This window comes from Psammomys obesus, unplaced genomic scaffold (genome assembly GCF_907164565.1).
Source record: "Psammomys obesus unplaced genomic scaffold, mPsaObe1.curated_primary_1811, whole genome shotgun sequence".
NCBI classification, from domain to species: domain Eukaryota; kingdom Metazoa; phylum Chordata; class Mammalia; order Rodentia; family Muridae; genus Psammomys; species Psammomys obesus.
In genome coordinates, this window is record NW_026596069.1 from 20,345,481 (window position 1) to 20,372,931 (window position 27,451).

The following is a 27,451-nucleotide window of genomic DNA, read 5'->3' on the forward strand; positions in this document are numbered from 1 at the left end:
GACAGATATTGAGTTGTCCTTAGTGTCTGACTGGACCCTCCTCAGACATTATGGAATCATAAATCTCTGAAGATTATTTTCTTATTAAATTTCTTTATTTCACTCAGCTGAAGCATGATCTCTCTGTCCCTAAGGTCTGAATCATGGGACTCATAGAATTCTTGAATGTTAGAGAAAGAAGGCAATTTGGTTGTTTCCAGATGATGAGGCTGAAACCCGGAAAGTTCGGTTAGCCTGAAGTCAGAAGTCTCATCAGCAAAGTGCTCAGAGGAGCCCAAGTCCTCTAGTGGGTGTTTCTGAAATGGATTTCTAACCAGCCACATAGTCGAGAAGCAGCTGTTTGCAGCGGCTCTTTCATCAGGCCTATCTTTATCTCCGTTCTTCCTCAGCATCCTTCTCTGAATTTCCCTGTGTTCTCAGGACGTTAATAGTCTCAGAACACAGCTTTCTCTGTGTCTTTAGCACTTCCTTGATTTGATCCTGACCGTGGCCTGACCAATGTTTCAAAAGACCCCTCCTGTATCCGTGAAGTACCTGGGCGTTACTCCACGTTGTACTTAGTTCTCTCTGCTGGGAGCTTAGTTTTGCTGCCTAGAGTGTGGGTGGCAGCACAACTATACCGGCCTTCATAGTCTTCACTCAGGCTTGTAGCCAAGGGCTTTGAGTGACAGCCAAGTTCCTAACCAGTGGGTCGTTCTTACTGACCAATTTGCTCTTCACTTTCCATGTAACTTTGGTTTGCAGGTGGCTGAAAGCAGCCTCGGTGCCAGCTCTGCCTGTTCTCGTAACTAACAGACTGTTGGGATTTACTGAGACTCTTGGACACTATGATCATTATCATTATATACTTTATGTGCTGTGTCCCTTTCCATCTAAAATTAATTTCCAGTAGACAATTTTCTGTTTGAAGGGAGAGGGTGAAGACCAAGTTTTCAGAAGGTCTTTCTGACCCTAGGTAAACTCAAAGTTACCTGTTCTTCAAGAATGATCTTCACCCCTGCTTCCCCCTCAACAATTAACCGAACAGCTCGATGTCTTTGTCACTGTCATAAGAATCCAGGCAACTGTGCCTCCCTCCTCCCCATACAAGTCCCAAATGCTTTCTGCAAAAAGAATTTGACAGCCTGAATAGAAGAGTGTTACTGGGGGCGGGAGGAAAGCAGGGGAGAGGTAGGAAGTGTTTCTTTTCCATGACATTTGAGCTGTGAGTTGTCAGGAAGGGAGGGCTCTCTGAGTGGGCTTTCGTTCCATACTTAGTGAGGCTCTGAGCACAGGAAGGCACTGAGCAGACCCAGGCCTCCAGCAGAACCTCTGCGATACGTGGCGTCAGCGATAGCGCAGTGGCGGACATGGCATTTGCAATCTAAACCCAGAGTTAAGTGTTGCACCTTGCAAAAACAAACAAACAAAACCCCCTTCATATTACGTTTATCTCTGTTATCTGTTATCATGTGCAAGGCTGTGTGCACACGCATGCAGAGAGGTCTGAGGACAGCTTTGGGGAGCTGGTTTTCTTCTGCGAGACCCGAAGGCAGGCATCTTGCCCCCCTGAGCCATCTTGCCAGCTTCTTCACCCTGCGGCTTAAGATGGCGTCTTCGGTAGCAAGTTGTTTTCAGTGCTCTCAGTATTCACCAAGTGTGGGATAACGGAAGTATTTCCTCACAGTGTGTTGCGGAATTTAGTTAAATCATACATGTGAAGTGCTTTGTGAACTGGAACCCACCACACAAAACTCCATTCCACATTAGTATGAAGGTGTGCTCAGCTCAAGCCTGTGTTAAGTACCACTTAGGCCATGGAGGTGGAGTCAGTAAGCAGCCCATGTGTTTCAAAAAATATTCAATTCCTCTCTGTTCCCACCAAGTCAAATCAAATGTTTACACCCAAATTGAAAAAGAAGAGGGGGAGGAGGAGAAGGCAGGGATGAAAGGGAGAGAAAGGGAGAAAGGAGGAGAGGAAACAAGGAAACTGAACCGTTTATTTTCGCAAGGAAAACGCATGTGAATGAAGCTTTAGAGTTGTTTATTTTAGAACAAGATCTCATGCTGCCATTATGTTTACGTAGACAAGATGGTCCTCCTTCTGCTTTCTCTGTGGCTGGGATTACGGGCATGCACCTCTGTGCCTGGTTTTGTTTTGTTTTTCAGAGCTGAGCTAGAACCCAGAGCTGTAGGCATGGCAAGCAAGCATTCTACTAGTTAAGCTTTTTTTTTCTTTATAAAGTTAAGTGTATTTTGCCTGCATGTCTGTGCCTGGTGTCCTCAGAGGCCAGAAGGGGCCATCAGATCCCCATAGTTGTGAGCTGCCATGTGGGTGCTGTCAATCAAACCCAGATCCTCTAGAAGAGCAACGATTGCTTTCAGCCACAGAGCCTTCTCCCCAGCCCCTCCGTCTTTAATAGCAGCAACCCACGAAGGCCACTTTGGTATAAGGCAGTGTCAGTCAGAACAGGAACCATCAGTGTTTTGTTTCTCGTCAGAGCTGTGTATCAAAAGGCTGTCAGCAGCAGCAGATCAGCTGCAAATTAGCTAGAACAGAATGTCAGCCCTGATTGAGCTGGAAAGGGATCATGCTAATTTGATTTTTTTTTAACTTGAATTATTTTAGGATGTAATCATTAGATGCAAGGTGATATAAAAAACTGATTTTATACCCCATCTCAGGGCGGGGGGTTGTTTTGTTTTGTTGCTGTTGTTTTTAATGACAAAAGGAAAAAACTATTTCAGCAGCTAAGGGGTGGACTGCTTGCTGAGCAGGCACAAGGCCACAAAAAGGGAAACTGAAGCCTGAGCTGGCTATTATCTGTTAACTAGTCCACCCTCCACTTTGATAATTCTGCTTCTGCTTCTTCTTCCTTGTGCTGTATTTCAGCTTTCTTTAACATCACCTTCTACAGCATTGCCAATGTGCTTCATTAAGCACACAGGAAATGAGTTGTCTATTGACCGTAGAAGAAAAAGACCTCAAACACTCTAACTTAAAATCCCGTGAATGCTTAAGAAAATGAAGCTTTGATCATCTTGGTTTGGATTTCGTAGAAAATATTTCTCTGAAATTTGTATCACTCCACTGCTGTGTTCTCCTGACAGCGTGAGAGGCGGTCCTATGTGAAAATACTGCCTAGGGAGGAACAGAGACGGCAGCTTTTTAAAACAGATGAAGGGAAATCTCAGTCACCAGCTTCAAAGTGTATGTTTATTTCTTGTTTTGATCAGCAAGGCCCGGGCCTCTGTGTCTGTATAAGAACAGGCCCTCACATTCTAGGACCCTCAGACAGGGTCCTCCTTTGGAGCTACAGAGATGAATTATACCCTTACTCTCAAGAAGACACAAGTAGAGGCAGCAGCCACTGTTACATAATTTTTTTTTTTAATGTAAGTAACTTTCCGTTGAATTGCTAGCACATTTCCTGACGCTCGGAGACATGCCTGGGGTCCTTATCCCAACATAAGGATTAGTAGGAGCCTTTTAATTTCCTATTCGGGGGGGGGGGGATTCTAAAATATAGACTTGAGTGGTGTTTGTCTAGATCTCTTGGATAAGTGATTTATGGCATATCGGGCAGCGAGTATCAAAGGAAGGGTGATGGGTATTTGGATTCCAAGAAGAGACGAGCTTTGCTGAGACTGTCCAGGTCGTTTCCATTCATTTCTTTCATACCAGAGTTTCCTGCAGCCAGGGAAAGTGTCTTCCTCTTTTGATTCAGCAGGCAGCCCAAAATGGTGACATCCACATTGATACTTCTACCAACCTGAGACACACTGGCAATTCCCGTGAAAATTAACATTAAGATCATTCCTTCTCTTCCTCCTTCAAGATCCCACTCCCCAGACAAAGGTTTGAAGACTGTAGTCCTAGGTTCTGGGAGTCAGAAGATGAAACACCTGCTGTGTGGGCTATGATTTTGGAATGAGCCCACAGAGCCTGTAGAGTCAAGTTGAACCTCCAGTGCCAACACCTGGGATCTCATGCCACAGGGGCTGCCTCCCCCCACCCCCGCAGTGTTCCAGCCGATGCTCCTGAGCAACCACCCTCCCAGGCCTCCAGGTCCGACTCCCTATCAAGTCGGAAAAAGACTCACGGAGCCCCTGGTCACCCATGATGGGCAGCGAACCTTCTCTGTGGGTTGTTAACCAGCTCAGAGATCCTGGCAGTGTGGTGGGAGGGGCAAGTCCTGTCAGTTTGTTTGGGGACAGAAAGAGCTTGATGGAACTGGTCTGATGCCTTTGAGGTGCAGGTGTGAGGCTGACAGCATAGGAGACGCAGCCAGGGAAAACATAAGGCAGAAGACGCTGTCCTTGTGGAATCTAGCTTCCTACTCCCTCCCAGCTGGGGTCACAGATAAAGAACCCAAGTGGCCTTGGGCAGATCATAGCACTCTGAAAAGCCAAATGTCTGGACCCAGTGTGTAATTCAATGGCAGAACACATACCCGGCATGTTTGATTCCCAGAAGAGAAGGTTAGGGGAGGGAGAGAAAATAAGAGGAGGAGTAGAAAAGAGAGAGGAGGAGAAGAAGAAAAAATAGTAATGGTAGAGGCAATAAATAATAATAATGGTTTAATAATCATCATAGTTTGAGAGAAAACAAGGTTTAATTGCAGCAGTGAAATGGCAAGCCATTGCACTTGATTTAGTTCACAGTGTAGTTCTTGCTCATTATCCACTTGGATCTGTGTTGGGCACTGGGTGTGTAATGAAACAACAAAACAAACCGTAGGGTTCACACTGTACCAAGACACAGGTATCATCTTGGGTAAGAAATGTTAAAGACCACTTGTGAAGAAAATGCTCCCCCCCCCAACACCCACCAAGTGAAACTTAACATCATAATCCAGGGACAAAATGATCCAGGCATAAGAAAGTGTCTGAGTGGGTGATTCCTCACAATAATAACAAAAAATAGCGACGGTGCATGTTCTTAGCACAGATCTCTGTTCTTCCCCTTTCATCTACTGATTTCAAAGACTTTAGCAGACACTGCTGGGCTAATCCTCTGCTACTAAAGCTGACTCTTCCATGCTTCTTTGAAAGAAAGGGGGGAAAAAAAAAGAAAAGAAAAGAATTGGTGTGATCACATCCATGCCCCACAGGGAAGGAGCTTCTGGAGACAATGCGTGTTCACCTACTTGAGAAGCATCCAGCAACAACTTTTAGGGTCCAATTAATTCATCCAGAAAAGCAAGGTGGGACTCAGAGAAAAATCACAACAATGCTCACAAAATGCAGAGTACTCAGGAAGAAAGTGCATATTTATTTCCCGGAGGTGGGTGGCTATTTTTAATGCCCCTTTGGGGCATTCTGATGTTTTTTTTCCTACAGAACTTGAACACAGGGACTTTCACATGCTGGCCAAGTGCTCTGCCACTTAGCTGTAGCCCCAGCTCCCTCGGGAACTCTTGCCAGGCTTTCTATGTCTCAAAGACATGGAGTTCAGGGTGCGTTCTGAGAAGGCTTGGTTTCAGAAACGGAAAGAAATGGGCTGGGCATTTAGCTCACTAGAGAGACTGCTTGCCATACAACTGTGAAGACCAAGTTTGGAACCTCAGAACCAATGTAAAAACCAGACGTGGTACCCTGTGTCTGCAACCCCAGCAGTGAGGTGGAGACAGGTGATGACAGAGGCTCACTAGCCAGCCAGTCTAGCTAAAACTGCCATCTCCAGGTCACTGTCTCAAGAAATTAAGATAGAGAAACAACTGATGAAGACATCCTAGCCTCTAAACACACCTGCACAAAAAAGAGCATCTCCATATTCTCCATACACATGTGCATACCACATACCCCTGCATACACACATACACACACACACACACACACACACACAGACACACACACACACACACACACACACACACACACACACACACACCCCAGAAGGGAAAAATCAAGATTTAATCTCCACAGCATGACAGACAAAGTCAATAAGAAAATTTGATGTGTCTGACCCTCAGGAATATAACCATATGAAGAGGGAAGTTATAAATGAAGGAATTAAACAGTTTGCAGAATCAAAGTGACACGGATCCCTAATTATGTAGTAACTGGACATCCTTAGCACTCCTCTGCACATTTTTATTTCCAAAATCTCTCTCTTTCCAGCAATGCGGATTCTGCACCTCTTTCCCTCTCATCCTCTCCTGGACAGCTGCTGCTTAAAGGAAAATGAGTCAACTTTTGAGACTTGGCTCACACAATCCTGTCATCCTAGGAAACAGTTACAGGGGCTGTGGTGGTTTTTTTTTTGTGTGTGTGTGTGTGTGTGTGTGTGTGTGTGTGTGTGTGCTTTCTGATTTCTTCTTTTGCCTGGTTTTCAAGAACTAATGTATCCTGCGTAGCCTTGTAAATTTGTTTGAGAACCCCCACCTCTCTCTCTCCCTCTCTTTCTCTCTCTCTCTCTCTCTCTCTCTCACACACACACACACACACACACAAATCTTCTCTGTGGAGATATAATCATGACAAAATGTTGAATCATTGCTGTCAGTTTTAGAGGGGAGCTGAGGACTGGGGATGTAGTTCAGTTGCCAGGATGCTTGCCCAGCATGTTCAAAGCCCTGGATCCCATCTCCAGCATGGCACAAACCAGCTGTGGTGGCCCAGACCTGCCATTCCAGAAAAATGCAAGAGGATCATAAGTTCAAGATTATTCTTAATTTTACATCAAATCTGAAACCAGCTTGGGTTAGCTCTTGCCTCAAAAACAGTAACAACAGAGAAAAGTGTTGGAGATGGTTTTGTGAAAGCTATTGGGATCTTCATAGATAATTAAGAATATGTCAAGTATACCAGAGTAAGGCAAGAGAGGGTAGTGGGGACACTTGGAAAAAGGTTTCCAACATAAGCAGATATAACTGATCCTGTTTATAAGGTCACTGCAGTGAGACTAAAGCCCAGTCTGAGTATATGCATCTAGTTCAGTGAGTTGAGACTGGAAAAAGGTCCTAGCGGTTACACAGCTAGGAGGCAGCAGTGACTGATTTTAGCAAGGCTGTTGGCTCTGGGTCCACATAACTTGTCAACCCACTGACTCTCCTTTTCAAAGAGTAGCATGGACACAGTAGTTCATGGGCTAATGGCTAACGTGAACATAGGTATGTGCGTGCATGAACATCTGTTGAGTACTTTCTGTATGTCAGTAACTATGCCAGGCAAGGTCAGTGCCAACAATAAATAATAGTACAAGGTAACACACACACACACACACACACACACACACGCACAAAGGCGTCTGTGAACATCTAAAGACAAGAAGCCGAACAGAGCCTGGACACAACGGGAAGTGGCACACTCTCCAGGGGAGGGCACTGCTCCACCTTTACTTGGCCCATCCATCACTAAATTGTCGAATTAGCCTGGGTTAGCGGCAGATGTGACGTTGGAACAGGAGAGCGTGAAGTGAATGGGACAGTTTTGGCACGGATACAATAGTACAAAGAAGAACACCTCCAGGTTCCTGGCTTAAAGGCATTGTGAAGACAGGAGTCCAGGAGAAGGTATGGAGGGACGTAAGTGCCCCCATCCCAACTGATTGGTACCCTGGAAGTAACGCCCCCTCCCCCACGTGACTCTATTTAGACGTATGGCCTTTAGGGAAGCAACTATGATAAAATGAGATCCTGAGGGTAAGACCCTAATCTGGTGGAGCTGGGGTCTTTGAAAAAAGAGAGAGAAAGACGCTAGAACGCTCTCTATACTCTTTCAACCGGAGGCGAGGCAGCCAAGCCCTACTGGCACTATAAGTTTGAACTTTTAACCTTCAGAACTATGAGAAAATAAAGTTCTGTCATGGAAGCCATCAAGTCTCAAGTATTTTGTGATGGCAGCTATAGCAGCCCAAAACAATTGGAACAACCATCAATTGACTTATTGATGAAGCCCCACTATGGACTGAAAGCAAGTCACGAGTTGGGTTGGCAGAGCTTACTACCCCTGTGAAGGAAAGAGGCTGAGAGTACCGGACAGGGATGCAGGGCTTGTTGAAAATCTTAGACAGATGGTGAGTTACGGTGGCTCTCCTCGAGTTTCAGGTGCAGCTGGGCCTAAGCTGAGGGTAAAGCATGAATTAGCATTTCAGGCCGGCGATTCTGAATTAGAAGCCGGGCTCCAATGGCATTCTGGTGCACAAGTCTGAGTACAGCCCAGATTCTTAGAAATGAGCCACTGGGTTGGAAAGTTCATACATCTTGCGCACTGGTATCACCTGCCACTCATGCTCTCTGAGGTAGACCAATACATACACTAATAGCATAATGGATGAAACATGATTATGACCCCAAATATGGACGACTTGTGTTATTTTGGGTCATGGATGCCTTCAAATTTTTTCTGCAAACTGTGGGTCTCTCTGTGTTCTAGATGAATATGCAGATGTAACGTATACACGCTGCACATAGTTTCTGTGGGTTTTCCCCACCCAGGAGCCTGTCCTCTGATATGAAGCAACTCTCAGTGCACACACGTGAATGGGTCTCCATCCTAACTGCTCACTGGAATCACCTGCAAAGCTTGGACAAGTTCCTGCTTGGAACCACTGGCCAGTCCAAGTCCTTCAGGCTTTCCAGGGATGGAACTCTAGGTCAGCAGATTCTACAATCTCTACCTGTGATTTTAACTCACAACCAGACTCAAAGTAGTAGAGGAGAGGCCTGAGGGAGACGAAAACAAGTACACAGGACTTGGTGACATGGCTCAGCTGGTAAGTGTGCTTGCTGCTGAGACCCGTGGAAAGAGAGAACTGACACCTACTTGTTGCATGCACATGACCTCCCCCCAACAATAAATAAATACAATTAAAACAGTTTTTTTTTTTTTAAAGAGCAAAGACTGGGCTGGAGAAATGGCTCAGCAGTTAAGAACACTGGCTGCACTTCCAGAGGTATCTGGTTCGATCCCCACACCCACATGGCCGCTCGTCGCCATCTGCAACTACGGTTCTAGGGGATCCACACCCTCTTCTGGTCTCCGTAGGCAACCAAGCACCCACACGGTGCACAGACATATATACAAGCAGAACACCCAGACATATCAAATGAAATAATAATAAAAAAATTTTTTAATCATTAAATAAAATAACAAAGACACTTTAAATCAGCAGAAGAGAAAGAAGATTTTTCCCAGTGAGAAAGGAAACCAGGGTTTTCGGGCTGGCTGGGCCAGCTCAGACTTAGGCATCCTACAAGCCTCTTTCACACTGGCCATGGAAGAACCACAAAAGATACCTTACCATAGTCCTGATTTGCCAACCTAAGGAGGCTCACCAGGCTTCATGCCCTTGACCCTCACTCCATCTTCCCTCCTTTGCTGATTCATTCTTTGCGATGTTGTCTTAGTCCATTATCTGCTGCTGTTACAAAATACCTGAGGGAAGATTACTTATAAGAAAAGCAGTTTATTTTGGCTCATGACTCTGGAAGCTGGGGAACCCACAAACATGGTGACGGCAAAAGCCTGCTTCAACTCATGACAGAAAGCAGAAGGGCTAACAACCCAATCTTGGAGCAAACACGGGCTGTCTGCATTCTAGGTTAGCCCTTACTACCGAGTTACAGCCCCAGACCTTATGGATGATCCGGATGATCAAGTCACCAAGTCCCCTCCTTCCAATACCATTGCAAAAACAATCACATATTCACAAGTGCTTCAGAGGGAACACGTGACATTCACACCAGAACGGTGTGTATCCACCTTCTCCTTGGCCTGTGGTTCTCAAGAGCGATGTGCACTCCCAGCAGCAGCAATTTCTTGGAGCCTGAACCCCCTTGTTTTACCTGGGCCTGGCTCCATCAGACATCAGGAGCACTCCCGGTTTCCATCAGCCTCCTGGGCCATTTGGAGGCAAGTCAAGTATCAGAATCAGCTGGAACTGCCAGGCAGGTGTTATCCAAGTGTGCAGAATTTATAGCACTGTTTTCTTTGGAGTCCTCATGTACAGGGGACTTGTGTCAGGGAAATCCTACAGAGGATGTGGGGTGATTAGACTGCAAGTAAGTCCTGGAGAAGTCAGACTTGGAGTTAACGAAAAGAAACATGGTAATGTTTAGGCCAGGGGAAGGAAGACATGTATTGCAGTGGTGTTGAAAATCAGGGCTTAGGGAGCCTTGACCCCAGCCCTGCATGCTTCCTCTAAGAGATTGACAGGCCACACTGGTTCAGCATGTGGGTCTTCTAAGGAAGAGGTTTCATAATTTTCATCCGATTTTCCAGGGGGATTCACAGTCCCAATGTGGTTAGTTACCATGGCTGGAGAGGAAATTGCTTTCTGGGTTAATAAATTATATTAGCTTTAGAAGCAGTGTTTCTTGTCGTGGGGTCAGAGTGGTATTAAAATGATCTGTGCTGAGTGTGGCATGTGCATCCCTGAGCCACATTCGTGACCCCTGGAGTTGACACCTGAGAGTCTGCATTTTTAAACACTTTCTCCAGGTGGATGGGAGGTTCTGATGCAGCCTCAGGCTCCACATCTAGAAGCCAGCGATGCTGGCGCTGAGAGGCAGCTCTATTGGTAGAGTGTAAGCCTTGCAAGCAATGAGAACATGAGTTCAGTTCCCAGAACTCGCACGGATAACACAGACGTGGTGCAGCCTACTTAGAGCTAATTCTAGCAGTGAGCGGGCAGAGACCTGTGGACATCTGAGATGCCCCGGCCAGTCGATCTAGCCTACTCTGTGAATTCCTGGCCAGTGAGAGAGCCTATTTTAAAAAAAACTAAGTGGACAGGACCTAAGGAATGACACCCGAGGTTGATCTCTGGCCTGCATACACACACACACACACACACACACACACACACACACACACGCACGCACGCACGCACGCGCACACACACAGAGAAAAAGACAGACAGACAGACAGAGAATAAGTTAAATTATGAGTTTGAAATACATGGTAGTCACCAGAACATGGTGCGAAGGTATTAAACGCTGTTGCTATCAATCAACCTAAATGCTACAAAATTGGTACTGACGCCATGGCAAGCTCATGCCTGAGCCTCTCTCTCTGTGATCATACCTTAAAGCTGTCTTCTGTATGTCACCATATGGCTGCAGAAGGGGCCTGGCTTGCAATAGCCTTCAAACCGTGGTAGTTCAAAACAGCTTCCTAGGATAAGATGCAGAACAGCCTCATGAGATCTAAGGCATTTGGAAATAGGATAACCAGAAGAAAGGCACAAGGAAAAACTATGAATGACCACACCAGCCTACCTAAGCCATGTCCTCTCTAGAGCCAGGGGACCTGTGCTTTCTTGAAGATGACCCCTTCCTACCTGCTTTACCATGTGCTTGGCAAACAGTGACAAAATCCATCATTGGCTCATTTTCTCTCACCGAACCTCACGGAGTAGGTCATTTGCAAAGGAAAGCGATTTATTTCCTTCAGTTCTGAAAGCTGGGAAGTCTAAGATCAATGAAGAGGACAAAACCTAGTGAGAGCCTTTTTGCTGGTAAGGATGATGCAGAGGCCTGAAGGAGTACAGAGTGTCTGATGTAAGACAGAGCAACCGTGCCAGAGAGAGCCGGCTTTTATGACAATGCCACTCCCTCCATTACCCATTAAGCCATTAATCCCTGAGTGGATTAATCAGTCCATGGGGGCCAAGTCCTCATGACCCAGTCCTCTCCTAAAGGTCTCACCTCTCAAGTGCCACTGACATATCACTTTGGGGATTAAGTCTCTAGCACATAAAATTTGGAAGATAAAGTCAAACCGCAGCACCATCTGATGACATGTTTTGATTTCTGAATGTTTAAACATTTAATATTTAGGACTTAAAACAGTAAACGCTATAGAATGGAATCTGTAGAAATCTACCAAATACAAACTTTTTTTTTTTCTGGAAAAAAAAAAAAAGAATCAAAAGTGCCGGAGAATTGTTCAGAAAGAGTGTGTGTGTTCTAGAGTTGTCCTAACTAGCGGGGGAGATACAGAAGGACTTATTGAAGCCCTCCTCACCTGTAACATAGGAGCCAGCCTCACATATACTAGTAAGAGAGAGTGTTCCAAGCCCAAGCCCTTAGCAAACACTCCCTGAATGTGAACCAGAAATGACACACACACACTAGACCCCACACCCACTCCCCACCTAGGTTAGATTTCTATGATTTCTACATCTTCATTTTCTCTTACGGCCGGAAAAACATCATAAACCACAGTCTCGCTTTGTGCTTTTTAACTTCAGGAAGGAGCCACGGAGGGGAGTGATGGCAAAGTGGACTCCATCGGTGTTAGAGGAGTCTGGTTTTACTGGGAGTAGTCACATATGCTCCTGGGCTGCGTCAGAGGACAGACTGTAGAAAGAGCAACCACGAGGAGCTGGGAGTCTCCCACCAGTCATGGCACTGCTGGAAGGCTGCCCTGTCTGGCAAATGTGGCTCACAGGACAGTTCCCCACCCCTCCCTAAAGCGCCTCCAGCATCGAGTTAAAGAAATAGAACAAACCCATCCCACGGCTTCTTGAAATGTTCAGATAAACCCATGTGCCCCCATCAGTTAAATTAAGCTTTTCTAAGAAAGTAAGTCAATTAGTTCAAAATGTGGGTTAGCGCTTCTGGGTATTTAAAAGGAGATCTTTTTTTCTTTCTTTTTTTAGTTCATTAGAAACAGCCTCGGGGCAGGTACATATCGACTCCTCCTTACATCCCTCGAGGAGCCTCCCCAAACACCCTGATACCAGTTTCTGGTGCCTGGAGCTTCAAATGCTGGCCCTTAAACTGTCTCAGGGCTTTGAATGTGTCGTGAGCAGTAAGCCCCTTTACTCGATATCCCTTATCTTCACTTTCATTATCATGAGCCACCAAGAGGTGCCTAACAAGGCTACCAAGAAAGTATGATTTCTTCTTCATTTAGCAAGACTTTGTGAACCTACCATAAAGGTAGGTCTCTGAGACATTATGAAATACCATTGTGGAACACACTCTGAAGGTAAACTAAAGAACTCATTGGTCCCAGTGGCCTAGACACAATAAATGAAACCAAACAGAAATAGAACAAGGTATTTCTTACGAAAATGGCCTCCGATGACTATGAGCACTGTCATGGCTTGTGAAGTGGTCACCTAAGTGCTTTCTTTAGAGACCGTCCTACTGGTAATGACAAAAAAAACATATGAAAAATATTTTAAAAGTTTATGTCAACATTTGGAGATAAAGTATTGTTTTTAATTTTTGTTGTTCATTTTGTTTTGATCTCACTAGTTCAATAAGCTATATGAAGAGAGCAAAGTTTCAGAAATATTTTATATACTAAAACCGTTGTAAATCACTATTATTCACAAACATTTATTGTATGACACTAACCAATATTATTAGTTGTTCTACCACTTTAATTAGTGTTGTGATGAAATGGAAATTATATTACTTAATAACAGTACTGATGGACGCTTCAGTGGACTCTTTAGAAACACATGGCTACAAGATAAGGAAATGCCTCTCCTTGTTAATAGTAGGGCTTGACTATCTTTGCATTTGAATCCTTTATTGGCCAAGTGACATTTTATTGTCAGGATATTATAACAAAGGGAGACACCACGTTTTCAGATTCCACAGACACACAACCTGCTTATGGAAAATCACATTCCTCTTGCATGTTATTCATTTAAAAAATACCTAGGAACCTGGTAGGTAGCTGGAAAGGTCCAGAATTACACTTACCTGGCAACAATTAGAATCTAAACTTTCTATTCCTGTCAATCACTATGTTAGGTTTACTGTGACGTGCTTTTCTGGCATAGCATCAAAGACAAAAATGTGCAATACCCCACCTTGCCCCCAAAGATGCACACAGAGGAGCCCAGAACTTGAGTAGAATGTTTGCAGGCTAATCTGGTTGGGTGAGTGAGCATTCCTTTTGTCTCCAAAAGCTTCATTCTGAATTCTCTAAAGCACAAATGGGGCTTTACTTCCAATAAACTAAGAAAAATAGAACCACTGTCTGATAAAGATTATGACACTTCTCAGCTCATTTCTACAATACCCAAAGTCCAGGGCCTCAGCCTAGCAACATTGTCTTCCCCAAATCCCCAAAGTCACATGAACAGAAATTTGAGTGGCAGGGAATCACTTCCTTAAGAGTAAGTAGTGTGTGTGTGTCTCTCTGTGTGTGTGTCCTTTGTTTCCTTAGAAGCTGCATGAGGTAAAGAAGTTTGGTCATGGGCTATGGAACTAGCTTGCCTACCCAGGTGAGGTTTAGAAGACCTGGGCCACATGGTTTAACTTTCTAACGTTTATTTTAAGTGTTTCTAACATGTTGGGAATCAAACTGAGAGCCTCTTTCCTGACATGCAAGAGTATTCTTTCCCTAACTGCATACCACAGCCTGAACTTTAAAAATGTGTTGGCCTTAGTTTCCTTGTTTATAATGAAGTGTGGAAATATAGGAGCTTTAAAGCTAAGGGCTAATGGCTCAGCCTAATGTGGCTCAGCCTGTCTGTCACTCCAGCACTAGGGAAGCTGAGGCAAGGAAGATCTTGAGTTTGGGGCCAACCTGAGCTACATCATGAGTTCCTGTCTCAAAAAAGCAAAACAAAACAAGTGAGTCAATAATTAAATGTTTATTAATGTTTCAGAAACCATATTAAATGCCCAGACAGCCTGGGCTTGGAAAGGAAGCTCCCAGAAGCCTCCTTCTACAGCCTGCAGCTCTCTTGCTATATGGGAGCATCTGTACATTTATTGAGTGTTTACTATATCTCAGCCACCTTGCTAAACTGTTTGGGGGAAATAAGTGGGGTTACAGTCATAAGACATATTTTTGTACTTTCAGCGTTACTTCTTTTCCGCTCTGTAGAGTTAGATTACATGAGTTCAGATTTCATCCAAGTTAAAAAAAAACATTACTCAAGATGATCCTCAATTGAATGCAACGGAATTAATAGTGAAATTGGGGAGGGGGGGAAGACATGTCAAACTAGCTTCAATTTGAATTGATATTTAGCCTCAAAAGCACTTTATGAATCTTTAAGTAATCAAATCAAGAGGGCATGGTTTTCTCTTTTGATTTGTTTCTTTAAAGTGATTAACTAAATGCTTTTTCTGGCCTCTGCCCAAGAACCCACAAAATCCAAAGGATTTAGCAATGTAAATCCTCTCCAACTCACCTCTCATAATACACAGACACCTCCATTCCCTAGACTTGCCTTCAAAGAGTACACAACAACTCATTAACCCCACTGGGGACAGGGGAGGTGGTCCCTTTCTCTACTGCTATAAATAACTTTCTACAAAATGCTCCACTAGAGGGAAAAAAATTGATGATGGACATATTAATCCAAAACAGTTATCGAACTCTCTTTAAGTCTCAGGGACAGCTGTTGTCTAATCATTGTTTTCTGTCCTGCTTTTGAGTTGTAGAATGTTGTTCATGGTATCTTAGATCTTTCAAATTTAAAAAATCCCGATGAATATTGGATTTAACTAAACACAACCCCTGTTTGTTCATTTGTTTGTAAAAAGTGGCTGGAGAGCTCATCCTGTCCTGGGCAGCATTCTGAGACTCTTAAGTGAATTGGGTTAGGAGAGGAAACAAGGCAGGTCCAAGGCATTCACACCAAGTTCTTAGCAGATGAACCTCCGAAAACTGGAAGCAATACCTGAGCATTTTGATGGCTTTTTGAAGAGGTTGCCTGGTGGTTTTCTTAAAAGGCTATCCTAATTGATATTGACAGCAAAACTATGAGAATGTGGCGTGGAAATCCATGGTTTATAAAAGCAGATGTGTGTGGGCTTGTGGGTGTGGAAGAGTTCCTCCTGAAATGCACATGTCTACTTTCTGAGATGGGGAAACACAGGGAGGCATCCGTGATGCTTTCTAACGGTGTGGACAGAGACAGCTCCTGTGGACAGGCATCTCGCAGAGGTTGCAACGATCTTCAGGTGGCATATGGTGAGGACTCTGACAGTTGGATGGTTGCGGCGAAAGCTCTACACTGACTGTATTGTTTTTGTAATAAATTGTAATCATTTGCACTCTGGCACAGTTTTAAGTGGTGAGCTGAACTGCATTATGTGAAGTCAAGTTGGAGGACTTAGAAGACAGACTAAACAAGAAATATTGCATCAACTAAAATGAGAGCATTTTTTATTCTTTTTTCGGTTCCAAATTGAGTATATGGAACTATAGGATGTTTTTAAGAGATCATTTAGTAAACGTGGAACTGAGCTCTTTTCTGAATTCAACTGTAATTTTATGCTACTGGTTTCAAAAATTAAGCAACCTTTCTCTCCTTATCTTTCTTTCCTTTGATGAGCAGTGGGGAAAGAACACGTATTTCTTGTTGTGTTTGTTTTATTTTGTTTTGTTTCTGGTAGTTCTTCCTGGAAACTAGGTTGGTTACTGACCTGGAGAGGTATTTGATGAAGTATCCTTATTGGTGTAAGATTTTGGTAGCTGGTCAGAAGCTAGTGCGAGCAGGCGAATGAACAGTTCTGCAACAGTCAGGCCAAAGCATACTTTCCAAGGTGTGTTTTCGTCTCTAGTTTAAACTCGGGTCCTGCCTGTTGCTCGAACATTGTCAAGGCAGCTCCTGAAACTGCTTTCTTCAAGTACGTTAAAAAGTGATTCGTGCCTGGGTGACATTTTCCCCTCCTCAGCCCTGCCATTCCCCACCCCCATCGCCTGGCTTTTGCCAGTAGGGACTTGCCCTGGGGGGTATTTTGTCCTGGGAACACAAAACTATTTTCTTTTCTGGAAGTTACGTTGACGTCAACTGGAAGCTGTTTTTGGTTGCTTTGTTTCCCGGAGCGTCCAACTCAGCGCACCGCCTCCGGCAAACTGCAAGCAATTGGAAGCAGCTCCCCTAGAGGGGAGGGGAGCCGATGTCTGCGTGGGAGCAGGTTGTACCGATCTTCTACAGACGTGGGGAGACCTGCAGGACTCTGGTGGGCCCAAGCAGGGAACTGGACCCCCCCCCCCCCCCCCCGGGCGAAGTCCGGAGCGCAGCCCGCCGGCTGGGCGGACCTTCGGTTCAAAGCGCTTCTAAGAGGTCAAGGCCACTGGTAGCTAAGTGATTTGCGGGCGCCCAATGGAGTTCCTAGCATTGTAGCGATCCTCTGAGATTCCAAAACCTGGAACCGTCACGGGACGAAATGCGGGGTCTCCGGAAGTGGCGGTGTGCAACTCCGCCGTGCTAGCTCCTGAGATGAGCTCTGGGCCAAGCGTGTCCACTCAGCTGCCCACTGCTCCACGCTCTGGGAAGCTAGTACATCTCTACATATTTCCCGGAGCTGAGACACAGACCAGAACTCTGTGACAGTTCTGACCGCCTCTCTAGAAGCACCTGGGGAAGGATTCCCCACAAGTATAACCTCCAGGATCCTCTTATCCTTGGACAGTTGTTGGTGATGAGAGGGCGCGTGGGCGTGTGTGTGTGTGTGTGTGTGTGTGTGTGTGTGTGTGTGTGTTTCCCAAAGGAGCTGGAGGGAACCTGCGAGACAGGGACTTGTCACAGCTTGTTTCACACCTGGCATGACTTCCCCGACGCTCTGTGGTGTCCAGGGCTGAGGAGGCTCTCAGAGGGTGACGAAAGATGGCCGCAGAAAAGCCACTGTCACCTCCCACTTAGATGCTCACTCGGCCCAGACTTCGCCTTTTCTTCCTATTTAACATTTCTTGTAAATTAAATTTAAATTTGATCGATGATTTCTACTGAGGCACAAAATGATAAACGCGCGGTGGGTGGGGGTAGGGGGTGGAACAGGCAACAGGGGAAAAAAAGGAACAAATAGTTGAGACAGGATTCCCCACTGAGACGGAGACGTAGAGGCAAATTCCAATGACGCAGGTGAGGACCCAGCGAGCCGGCCTCCAGGGAGGTCTGCCCTGGCACAGGGCGTACTGCTGGGATCTGCCTCTGTCAGTTCTCCGTAGCCTTGGGTCTCGGACCTGGCTGGCAAACCAAGGGGACACTCGGGCTTCCCAGGGGAGTTGGAGAAAGTTAGGATGACTGTTCTGGCCACTGCCACCAAACAGCAGCGGCGTCACTAGGGCGCTACCCCTAGGGCGCTACCCTCAGGGCGCGGGCAGGGGGTGGGGAGGGCGACGGCGACTCGAGGACGTGCCCAGGGCCTAGGCGCGTCCGTGGCGGGAGTTTGGCTGGAAATGGGACAGTATCTCCTATGGGAAAGCGGGACCCGGCGAGCTCTTTGGCTGTCTATCCAGTTTCCGAGGTGCCCGCCCCCACGCGCCGGAGGCAGCGCAGCCCGGAGGGCGAAAGCAGGGCAGTTGGCAAACTTAAGAGAGCGCGCCCGGGATCCGAATTACCAGAATTGTGGCAAGAGCGGGGGCGACCCAAACCCAAGTTCACTTTTCCCAACCGCCCCCTCTCCGGCTTATCCTTTAGGGTTAACCTGGGCACTCCTCACCCCGGGGGGTGTCGTGTCACTTAGCCCTAGGGCGGGAAGGACGGCGGCCCTGGTGGGTGGCGGGTGGGTCCCTGGGGTCCCGGAAAGCGATTCTTCCCACAGCTCTCCTCCCACCAACCCCTCCCAGCCTTTCTTTCTTTCTTTCTTTCTTTCTTTCTTTCTTTCTTTCTTTCTTTCTTTCTTTCTTTCTTTCTTTTTTTCTTTCTTTCTTTCTTTTTTTTTTTCACTTTCCCGGGGCTGGCTAGACCGGTGCGGACTTGCCCCAGACCTTTGGGGAGCGCCCCGGGTCTTTAATGACAGCTTAAAAGTGGCAGTTGGAAAAGTCTAAACAGATGAGGCTGACGTGGGGCGTGTTCCGCTCCTTAGCGAGAGTAGGGATGGGAGCTGGGAGCCGCGCTGCTGGCCCCAGGCCCCCGCGCCTCGCCGCCAGCAAGTAGGTGGGGGAGCCGGCGCTGCCGCCAGCCCCATCCTGCTCCCAAGCCTCGCCCGCTGCGCCCTGGCCGCGGGCGCAGAGAGGGTGCTGGGCCTCGCTGAGCCTCCTCCACCCAGTTCATTAACCTGCCTGCTCCGGGCGGTCCCGGACACCGGCTCCTCGCAGCAGCACCCGCAGCCGGCTCACTGCAGCAACCGCCCGGATCCCCCGGCTCCGGGGGGCAATGAGGGGGCGGTGGAGGGGGCACCGCTCCTCCGGCATTACTTAAAGAAGCGACACCGCCCCGCCCTCTCGCCAGCCCTCCCTCGCGCCCGCCCGGGCCCGCGCGGCGGCTCCGCCAGAGGGTAAGTTGGGAGTGTTTCGCCCCCACCGACAGCTCTCCCTCCCCTTGCTATTTTTTTTTTTCCTCCCAAAGTTTTCCTAGAAGTGGGGATTCGGGCTGGGGGAGTAAGAAGGTCCGGCCGGCCTCCCTCTTTTACCCTCTCCTGGCCACAGTTATCCCCCGCCCCCCACTTCCCTTCCCTGGCATCCCCTCGCCCCTCCCGAGAGGCGCTCCGGAATGACAATTGGAGCGCGGCTCCTTTAAGAGCCCGGCTTTGCCTCCCGGTAGCTGAAGGTCATTAAACACAAAAGCTCTCAGCGCTGCGGTCCAATATAGCGCATGCGCCCTGCCCGAGGACTGGCAGGGAGACGGCAATATGGCGAGAATGCCTGGCAGCGGGGACTGTAACACCAGCGCGGGCGGCAGCGCCGCCGCAGCGGCCGAGAACAATGGGGAGCGGGGTGAGGGCGAGCGCGGGGCCGGGGGCCGCGGCCGCCGCCACGGCCGCCCGCACTACTGCAGCGCGGGCGAGGAGGAGGAGGAGGAAGAAGAGGAGGAGGACGAGATCCAGGAGGTGCAGATAACGGGGGACGAGGAGGAGGAGGACGGAGGTGGGGGGCTGGAGGAGGACGAGGAGGAGGAGGAAGAGGAGGAGATGGGGATGGACTGGGAAGAGCCTCTGGAGCCGGAGGACTCCGCCGGGGAGGAGCTGGAGCCTGAGCCGGTCCATATGATCCATATGGACCAGAGCGCCGCGCTGGAGCCCGAGGCGCCGCCGCGACTGCTGGCGCCCCGGGCCCGCGTGGGGCCGCCGGGGGACAGCGCGGAGCTGGACCCCGACGTGCTGCAGCGCCCCGAGCGGGCCCGGCTGAGCGAGAACACCCGGCTGGCCACCCGCTACGCCGTGCGCATCTTCCGGGAGTACCTGAGCGAGAAGGCTCAGAGCCCGGACTTCGAGACCATGGACAAGGGGGCGCTGTGCCGCGTGCTGCGCTCCTTCTACGCCGAGGCCCGCTCCAAGAGCGGCCAGCTCTACAGCAAGTCGTCGCTCATCAGCATCCGCAGCTCCCTCAACCGCTACCTCAACGAGCCCCCGTACTGTCGCACGCTCGACCTCACCAAGGACCCCGAGCTGCGCAGCGCCAACCTGACGCTGGCCGCGGTCATCCGCAAGCTGGAGGAGCAGGGCGCGGGGCCCGTGGTGCAGAAGCAAGCCATCACGCGCGCCGACCTGCGCAAGCTCTACACCTCCAGCGTCTTCAGCACCAACACGCCCTTCGGGCTGCTCAACAAGGTCTGGTTCGAGACGTGCATGTACTTCTGCACGCGTGGCCGCGAGAACCAGCGCGAGCTGGAGGAGGACTCCTTCGGGCTGGCCATGGACGAGGACGGCCGCAAGTTCGTCTACTTCAAGTCGCTCGGGCCTTACCACAAGTCGCGCTCCTCGTCCTGGAGCAAGAAGCGCGCGGAGAGCAGCGACGAGGAGAACTTGCCGCGCATGTACGAGACGGGCACCGAGTTCTGCCCCTACGCCAGCTTCGTCAAGTACCTGTCGAAGCGCAATCCCCTCTGCAAAGCGTTCTTCCAGCGGCCCCGGGACCACTGCAGTGAGGGCGATGTGACCTGGTACGAGAACAAAGCCATAGGCAAGAACTTGCTGGGCACCAGGATGCAGATGCTCTCCAAGGCGGCCAAGCTGTCCAAGACCTACACCAACCACTGCATCGGCGCGGTGTCCATCGCCACGCTCAACAGCATCGCGGGCATCGGGACCAAGCTGGGCTCCCCGGCCCCGCAGGGCTGCTATACCGAGGCTCTGAACGGGTCAGCTCGTCACCACCACTCCCACCATCCCCCCACCCACCCTTCCCACCACCACCACCACCACCACCGCCCCCAGCCGCCCTCGCTGGGCAGCACTTACATCCTCCCCAAAGACAGCCAGGTCGGGCCCGACGTGAAGTCTGAGGCTGCGCCCAAGCGCGCTCTGTACGAGTCAGTGTTCGGGTCCGGGGAAATCTGCGGCCCTTCTTCCCCCAAAAGACTTTGTATCCGTCCCTCCTCGGAACCCGTGGACGCGGTGGTGGTGGTTTCCGTGAAACACGACCCCCTGCCTCTTCTTCCAGAAGTCAATGGGCACCGAAGCACCAATTCTCCCACCATAGTTTCACCTGCCATTGTTTCCCCCACCCAGGTAACCAAACCGATGTCTGTGCATGAAATATTTGTCTGGTACCAGTTTGGGGCTAACTTTTGTGCTCCCTTAGATCGGGGTTGTGGCGAGGATTTTTTTTTTTTAAGTAGCTGTTATAGGGCACCGGATTTGATACAATCCCTAGAGATTTTAACTCTTCACGTTTGGGGGGGAAACTTTACGTACAACCTTAAAAGATGCCGGGGATCCTTAGTTTCCAAGGCGCTGGCTGCAGCGAAGCTAGAAACCTCCAAGTTCTCAGAACGGAAGGTTTAAGCTCGCTCTTGCAAATGCCTCTCCTTGATGCCTGAGCTTCGGAAGTCAACGACCGCCCGAGAGCTCAGTAGAGGTAGTTACCTGAATCGTATTAGAATGGAGTTACTTTTAAAATGCTCCGCTACATACTTGCCGTAACTTCTGAAGGTAGGGGGGGAAAAGAGAACACTTCTGGATTATTAGGAGAGAAAACTCGCCAGTGCCACTTCCTGTAGATCGCTTTTGTTGTTGTTGTTAAAGAAAAGGGGCGGAGACTGTAGCAGCTGGCGGAGGAGTGCCGGTTTATCCTTTCAACGTGCAGCCGCGTGTAACGTGACCTTTCGGGGTACCATTCCCATTAGCCTTTGCTAACCTTGCTCAGATGGGAAAGCGATGTCTGGGCTACGGACATGATACACCGGCGTGCAGCTGTGCGGTGCCAAGTTGGCCATGGGCGCTAGCACGATTGAAGCTGAGGCCCAAACAAGGAAGAGAGAGAAGGGTTGGGAGGAGAATCATCACCCCAGAGTAAGTGAACAGCTGGACAAGAGTAAAACTGGGGCTTTCCGTATTGTCATTAAATCTGGAAGAAACCCACCCGCAATCGCTGTCAACTCCTAACAGTGCTCACTCTCCGTAGAGGCTGGGGACTGAAATGTCAGAAACTCTCCCTTGCTCCTCTGCGGGAGGCACCTGTTCAACAGCGCTGTTAGGCTTATGGCCCCGGCTTGGGTGTTTCTCCAGAAGGCAGACATGGGGAGTCTCTTGTGGCCCGTTCGGCAGGCGGGACACAGAAAGTTTTTACCATCTTGACCTCCCCTACCATCAGCAGAAATAGGAATTCTGCCCCACGTCTGGAGCCCTGTGCTTTTTCTCCTAAGTGGAGATTCCAGTTTTGGATAAGCTTACCCTTTCCGATGGGCCTGCCTCAAAGGTAGGCAGGAAGGGTCTCAGCAGCACTGGCCTCTAAACCACACAGGGCCTGTGGGCCTTGTCCTGCTGTGCGCCTCTGTGTGGGTCATCCTGACGGATTGTTTAAAAGTGTTTTAAGGGTGGAGAGGTAAGTTAGGGGTTTGCTTTTTCTTTGAAAACAAAACAGAAATGGTCATTCTCCTAATGAATATCGTCAAGGTGCCCTGGGTTAGAGTCCCACCTGATTAATTAAGAGTTTTAAAGATTAAGAATGTGTATTAATTCTGTATGCATGCAGAATAATACTGAAATGGTTTGTCTGCTGATATCTGTTAGTTTTGGGCTTTGGTGTCATATAGGTGTGTGATTGAAGGGCCCATAACGGTTTCTTCCTCCTCCTCCTCCTCCTCCTCTCCTCCTCCTTTTCTTCTTCTTGTTCCTCCTCTCCCTCCCCCTCCTTCTCCTTCTCCTCCTCTTCCTCTTCTTTCCTGGCTTTTGTTTTCTATGCGTGCACTCCCCTGGTTACTGTATTTTGCTCACTCTAGTGGGATAAATCAGCCTATAAAACTTTATACTGACACTTTTATTATTCTCAAGCCATTGTCAGGCAACTCCTAAGTTAAATGGAGATCTGGCTGTATTTTGCTTATATTATTATTAACTGGCTATACAACAGTGCCTTACCCATAAAACAGCCTTTCTGCTGTTTTAGTTAAAACTGCAGAAAAGGGGTTGTTTGTACTTCTTGGGGGGGGGGGGTTTCCAGAGCTCTGTACAGACAGGTGCTGTACTCTAACCCCATCGCCAGCCCTGTTTGCGTGTATTTAATAGTCAACTTTTCAGTCAGAGTAGAGTAGAAAACATCTTTCTTTTTAAAGAAACCAGCAGTAAGGTATCGAAGAGAACTTTAAATTGCTGAACTCACTTTAAGGGGTTTCAGCAGGAAACAGATGCTTGTCTTAAGGGGAAAGATGATGCTAAACTTTTACCTTTGGCATGTATTAAAATCCCCATGTTTGCGCATTAATGTCTGTAATTTTCTTAATTATAAATACGGTACTCTACCCGTAACAGTGGCCACTGGTGGCCATGCTAGTACACCTAAGGCAGAGGTCACACTCTGGTGCTTAAGTCTCTTCTAAGAGGGTGAGTTAGTTCCCCAGGAGATGAAGAATGTACTAATTGAGATAAACTGACAAAATAGGCCCATCTTGTCCTCAGGAGACACATTCCAAGACCACCACTCATGTATAGCACTAAACCATGGATATATCCTGTTTTGTTTTGTGTTTCCCTACACACCAGTCATAAAGTTTGACTTATATATCAGGCACAATAGAAGGTGGACAGTAGCATCTTTTGATAAAAATAGAACAAGTACAATATTCTACAAGAAAACTTATGACTTATTTCTGGAATTTTTCAGTTAGTATTTTTAGATCATAGTTGACCTTGGAAAGGAGAACTATGATTTAAGGATGAGTAACCTCTTTCCTTTTATTTTATTTTATTTTTTAACCTCTGAGGGTGTTAACAAGTGTCTTCATTTATGGGAATGGTAGGAAAATGAATGCACTCAAGAATGAACAGCAGTATGCAATTTACGATTTCCCCCTAGGTTATCTGTCTTCCAGAGGGGTGATAGTAGTTCTAACTGGCCAACTAATTGTCTTTAGTTGTTGTGCAGTCAAAAGTACTTTATGTTAACCCCCATCCCCATAGAAGTGTCATGGCGATCAAATTTCTGGTAGTAATTGCACGCTCCATTGTACTTTGTTATTTACTTATTTATTTCGGTGTTGGAAACTGAACCCAGTACTTTGTGTATATTAAAGGCATACTTGCAGCCAGGCACGGTGGCACACAACTCTAATCCCAGTACTCAGGAAGACAGAGGCAGGAAGCTCTCTGTGAGTTCGAGGCCAGCCCGGTCTACAAAGTCCAGAGACAGACAAGGCTACACAGAGAACCCTCTGTTAAGGGGGGGGGGGGAGACATACTCCCATACTCCATTTTAAAAAGTTTGGCATGGCAGCCCATCACTGAGACAGTTCAAGAAGGAGGGTCTTATGTGTGAGGCTAGCCTGGGCTCTATAGTGCAATCCTACCTCAAAAATAAGTTAAAAATATTAAATAGGAAAAACAGAAGACGTAGTACTATATCCTACTTTTTATAACTATTCTCTTTGTGCGAAAATACAGCATTTTACCTGCTTAAGCAGATGGTGAAAGTTGGTAGCACGTTTGTCTGCTGTGCTGGGGGGCTAATGCTCAGCCATATCTCAGTCCTGAAATTGTATTCTTCATCGCTCAAAGATATTAATAATTTAACATTCTACTTACCATAGTTTTCGTTGATGTTGTTATAGTATGCATACACAGAGCCCCATGCAGCACCTCTCTCTCTCTCTCTTTCTCTCTCTCTCTCTCCCTCTCTAACTTCTGGAGCACTTGCAGACTTCTGACCCAAGTTACACTTGCTTCAGGTGGGATAAATCCCTGCCCCACTGTGTTGTTCTTTTGTTGGTCCTTACAGTAGACAGGCCAGACACAGGAGCAGTCACCTAGCTGACGCACACGGCTCTTCAGTTTACCTTCTGGAAGAAGCCAGAGGCTAATGTCACGGTTGCTTTTTTGCGGGGGTACAGTGTTGTCAGGGAAGGTTGTGCTGTGTAGCCCAGAGTAGCCTAGAATTGCTGGTCGTGCAGCCTTGGCCTCCTCAGCGCTGGGGTCACGGGTGTGCCCTCCGGCGCCGTGCTCTCGTTCACACTTCCTCGTGCTGAGGAAGCTGCTGTGTGCCGCGCTTGTGTTTGGCGGATGTAGTGCTGAGATTGTCTCTGAGGTTGTGTTCTGGGTTGGAAGACTGGGCAGGAGAAATGTCTTTTTGTAAAGGTGAGAAATTGTGCAGGTGTGAGAGACAGTGGGGAAAACAAGACTCCTTTTCACTGGTTACTAGGCTGAACTGCCTTGTTAACAGCGGCGATCTTCCTGTTCTCTTAGTGTTGGTGTGTGGCTGCATTCCTTTCTACGGTAAGATGTTTGCTCTTTTAGGGAAACTTCAAATTGGCAGAGGAACTCTGTGTCTTGTGCATAAGTGCATAGCTTATCGTTTTCACTCAGGAGTGTTGACTACTTCAGCCTTGTGCCAGGAATTTATAAATTGATCAGTTTTCTACTTTGGCAAGTAGTGTCCTTGGCAAGTAGGTTTCAGCTCCACTTCATATTAAAACCAGATCAAAATTAAAAAAAATTAAAAGGTGGGTTTTTTTGGTTTTGTTTTTTGTGGGGTTTTTTTGGTGGGGAGGATACTATAAGGCCTCATGTAGCCCAGGCTAGTCTCCAAGTCCTAAGCCTCCTGTTTCTAGTGCCCAAGTGCTGCAGGTGCTAGCCATGATGCCTGGTTGATTGTACACTCAATGTTCTGCAGCTTTCATTGGAGGAAAGCGATCTAGCTTATATTTTCCTTTATGAAGTCTTACGTGTTTATATTACTGTCAGTACTGATGAGGATGTTTTCATTCCTGTTGGTGAAATCGGATCTCACTGTGTTACCTAGGCCGGTCTCCATTTTGCTGTCTCAGCCATTTGAGCAGCTAGAGTTAGCAGGGGCACACCACCACACCGAGAAGTTTATTAGCTCAGACATATACAAATCAATATCAAAGGCCAGTTCTCTAGACGTTAAAGCAGATAGGTAAACCAGGGAGAGATGTACTGACAAACAAAAGCTTGGGTGTTGTCTATGTAAAACAGGAGCATCCAACCTTTGGGCACCACAAAGTTCATGGTTAAGCCTTCTGCCCCCTAAATCTCATAACATTATAAGTACGTTTATGCTGGGCTGCACCTACAGCCATTCTGGACCACGTGTTGGCTACCCCCAGTGTAAAATGTAAAATCTCTGTATCGCTCTGTTTTGAAACTGGTTGATGCCGCTGCATAACTCACTTGTTATAATCAGAGTAGATCTTGAATGGAGAGAGGACCTCACAACCCTTTTTGGTTTTCTGAGACAGGCCTCCTGTGGCCCAGGCTGGCCTTGAACTCGCTCTAAGGCCATGACTTAAACTGCTGATCCTCCTGAGTTGGGATTGTAGGCACTCACCACTGCTCCCAGCTTATGGGGTGCTGGGGGTTGAACCCACTGCGTCACACATTTGAGGCAAGCTGAGCGACACCTCCAGCCTCAGGGGTTCTTTTCAGAACTGCTAGCTGGACTGGTGATCACTGGGGCTCTTGAGGCGGCATGGCCAGTGAGGAAGCCCGCGTCAGCTCTGCAGGTCCCCATTTCCGGTTCTCTTTTGGTGTTTTACCTGCTGCTTCAAAAGCACCGGTGTTGGAGTTCCTGGGTAATTGGCTGCACTACAGGACTCAGGAGCAAGTGTGTAAGCCAGCAATCTGGGCCTGAGCCAGACTTATTGTTCCTAGAAGCCGTGCGACCAGTCTCCAATCACGGTTCACCGGTTAAAAGACTCCTTTGGAGAGTAGACATAAGGGGGAGTGTAATTGAATTCATTGTTCCCGAAGGAATATTGATTGATCTTAATAAACTAAAGTCAAAAACAAAACAAAACAAAAAATGCAGTTTTAGAACTTGAAACTTTGAAGTGGTCCACCCATGTGTGTATGTGTATTTGCCTGTATGTCAGTGTGTGTGTATATTAGTGTGTATGTGTGAGTGTGTGTGTGTTGTATATATTAGTGTGTATGTGTGTGTGTGTGTGTGTGTGTGTGTGTGTGTGAGAGAGAGAGAGAGAGAGAGAGAGAGAGAGAGTGTGTGTGTGTATATAGCCAGAAGTTGATTTTGTCTTCCTTGTTGTTTTCCATCTTAGTTTTTGAGATCAGGTCTCTCACTGAAGCTGGGGTCCATCGATGTGTCTGGCTAGCAGTAACGTCTCGGGATCCTCTTGTGTGCCCTCCAGTGCTGATGTTGTAGGCACACCTGTCTCTGTCCTGCCTGTTCCACGGGCCCTGTGCTC

The 27,451-nt window shown here is 47.7% G+C and overlaps 1 protein-coding gene across 3 annotated transcripts in view; it reads left to right on the forward strand.

The window, feature by feature from the left end:
* Kctd1 (potassium channel tetramerization domain containing 1) overlaps nt 1-27,451 on the forward strand; it is a 187,744-nt gene that overhangs the window by 74,428 nt on the left and 85,865 nt on the right. Inside the window, exon 1 of one of the 3 annotated variants that reach the window (XM_055625782.1) lies at nt 19,017-19,133. The exons of 1 other annotated variant lie outside the window; for it this stretch is intronic. Coding sequence is in view for 1 of the 2 variants with exons in the window: in XM_055625780.1 (XP_055481755.1) it covers nt 19,488-21,305 (1,818 nt within the window). In the remaining variant the exon portion in view is untranslated. Of the gene's footprint in view, nt 1-19,016; nt 19,134-19,462; nt 21,306-27,451 lie in introns of those variants that run through there. One more of the 3 variants, XM_055625780.1, reaches the window with a different exon arrangement.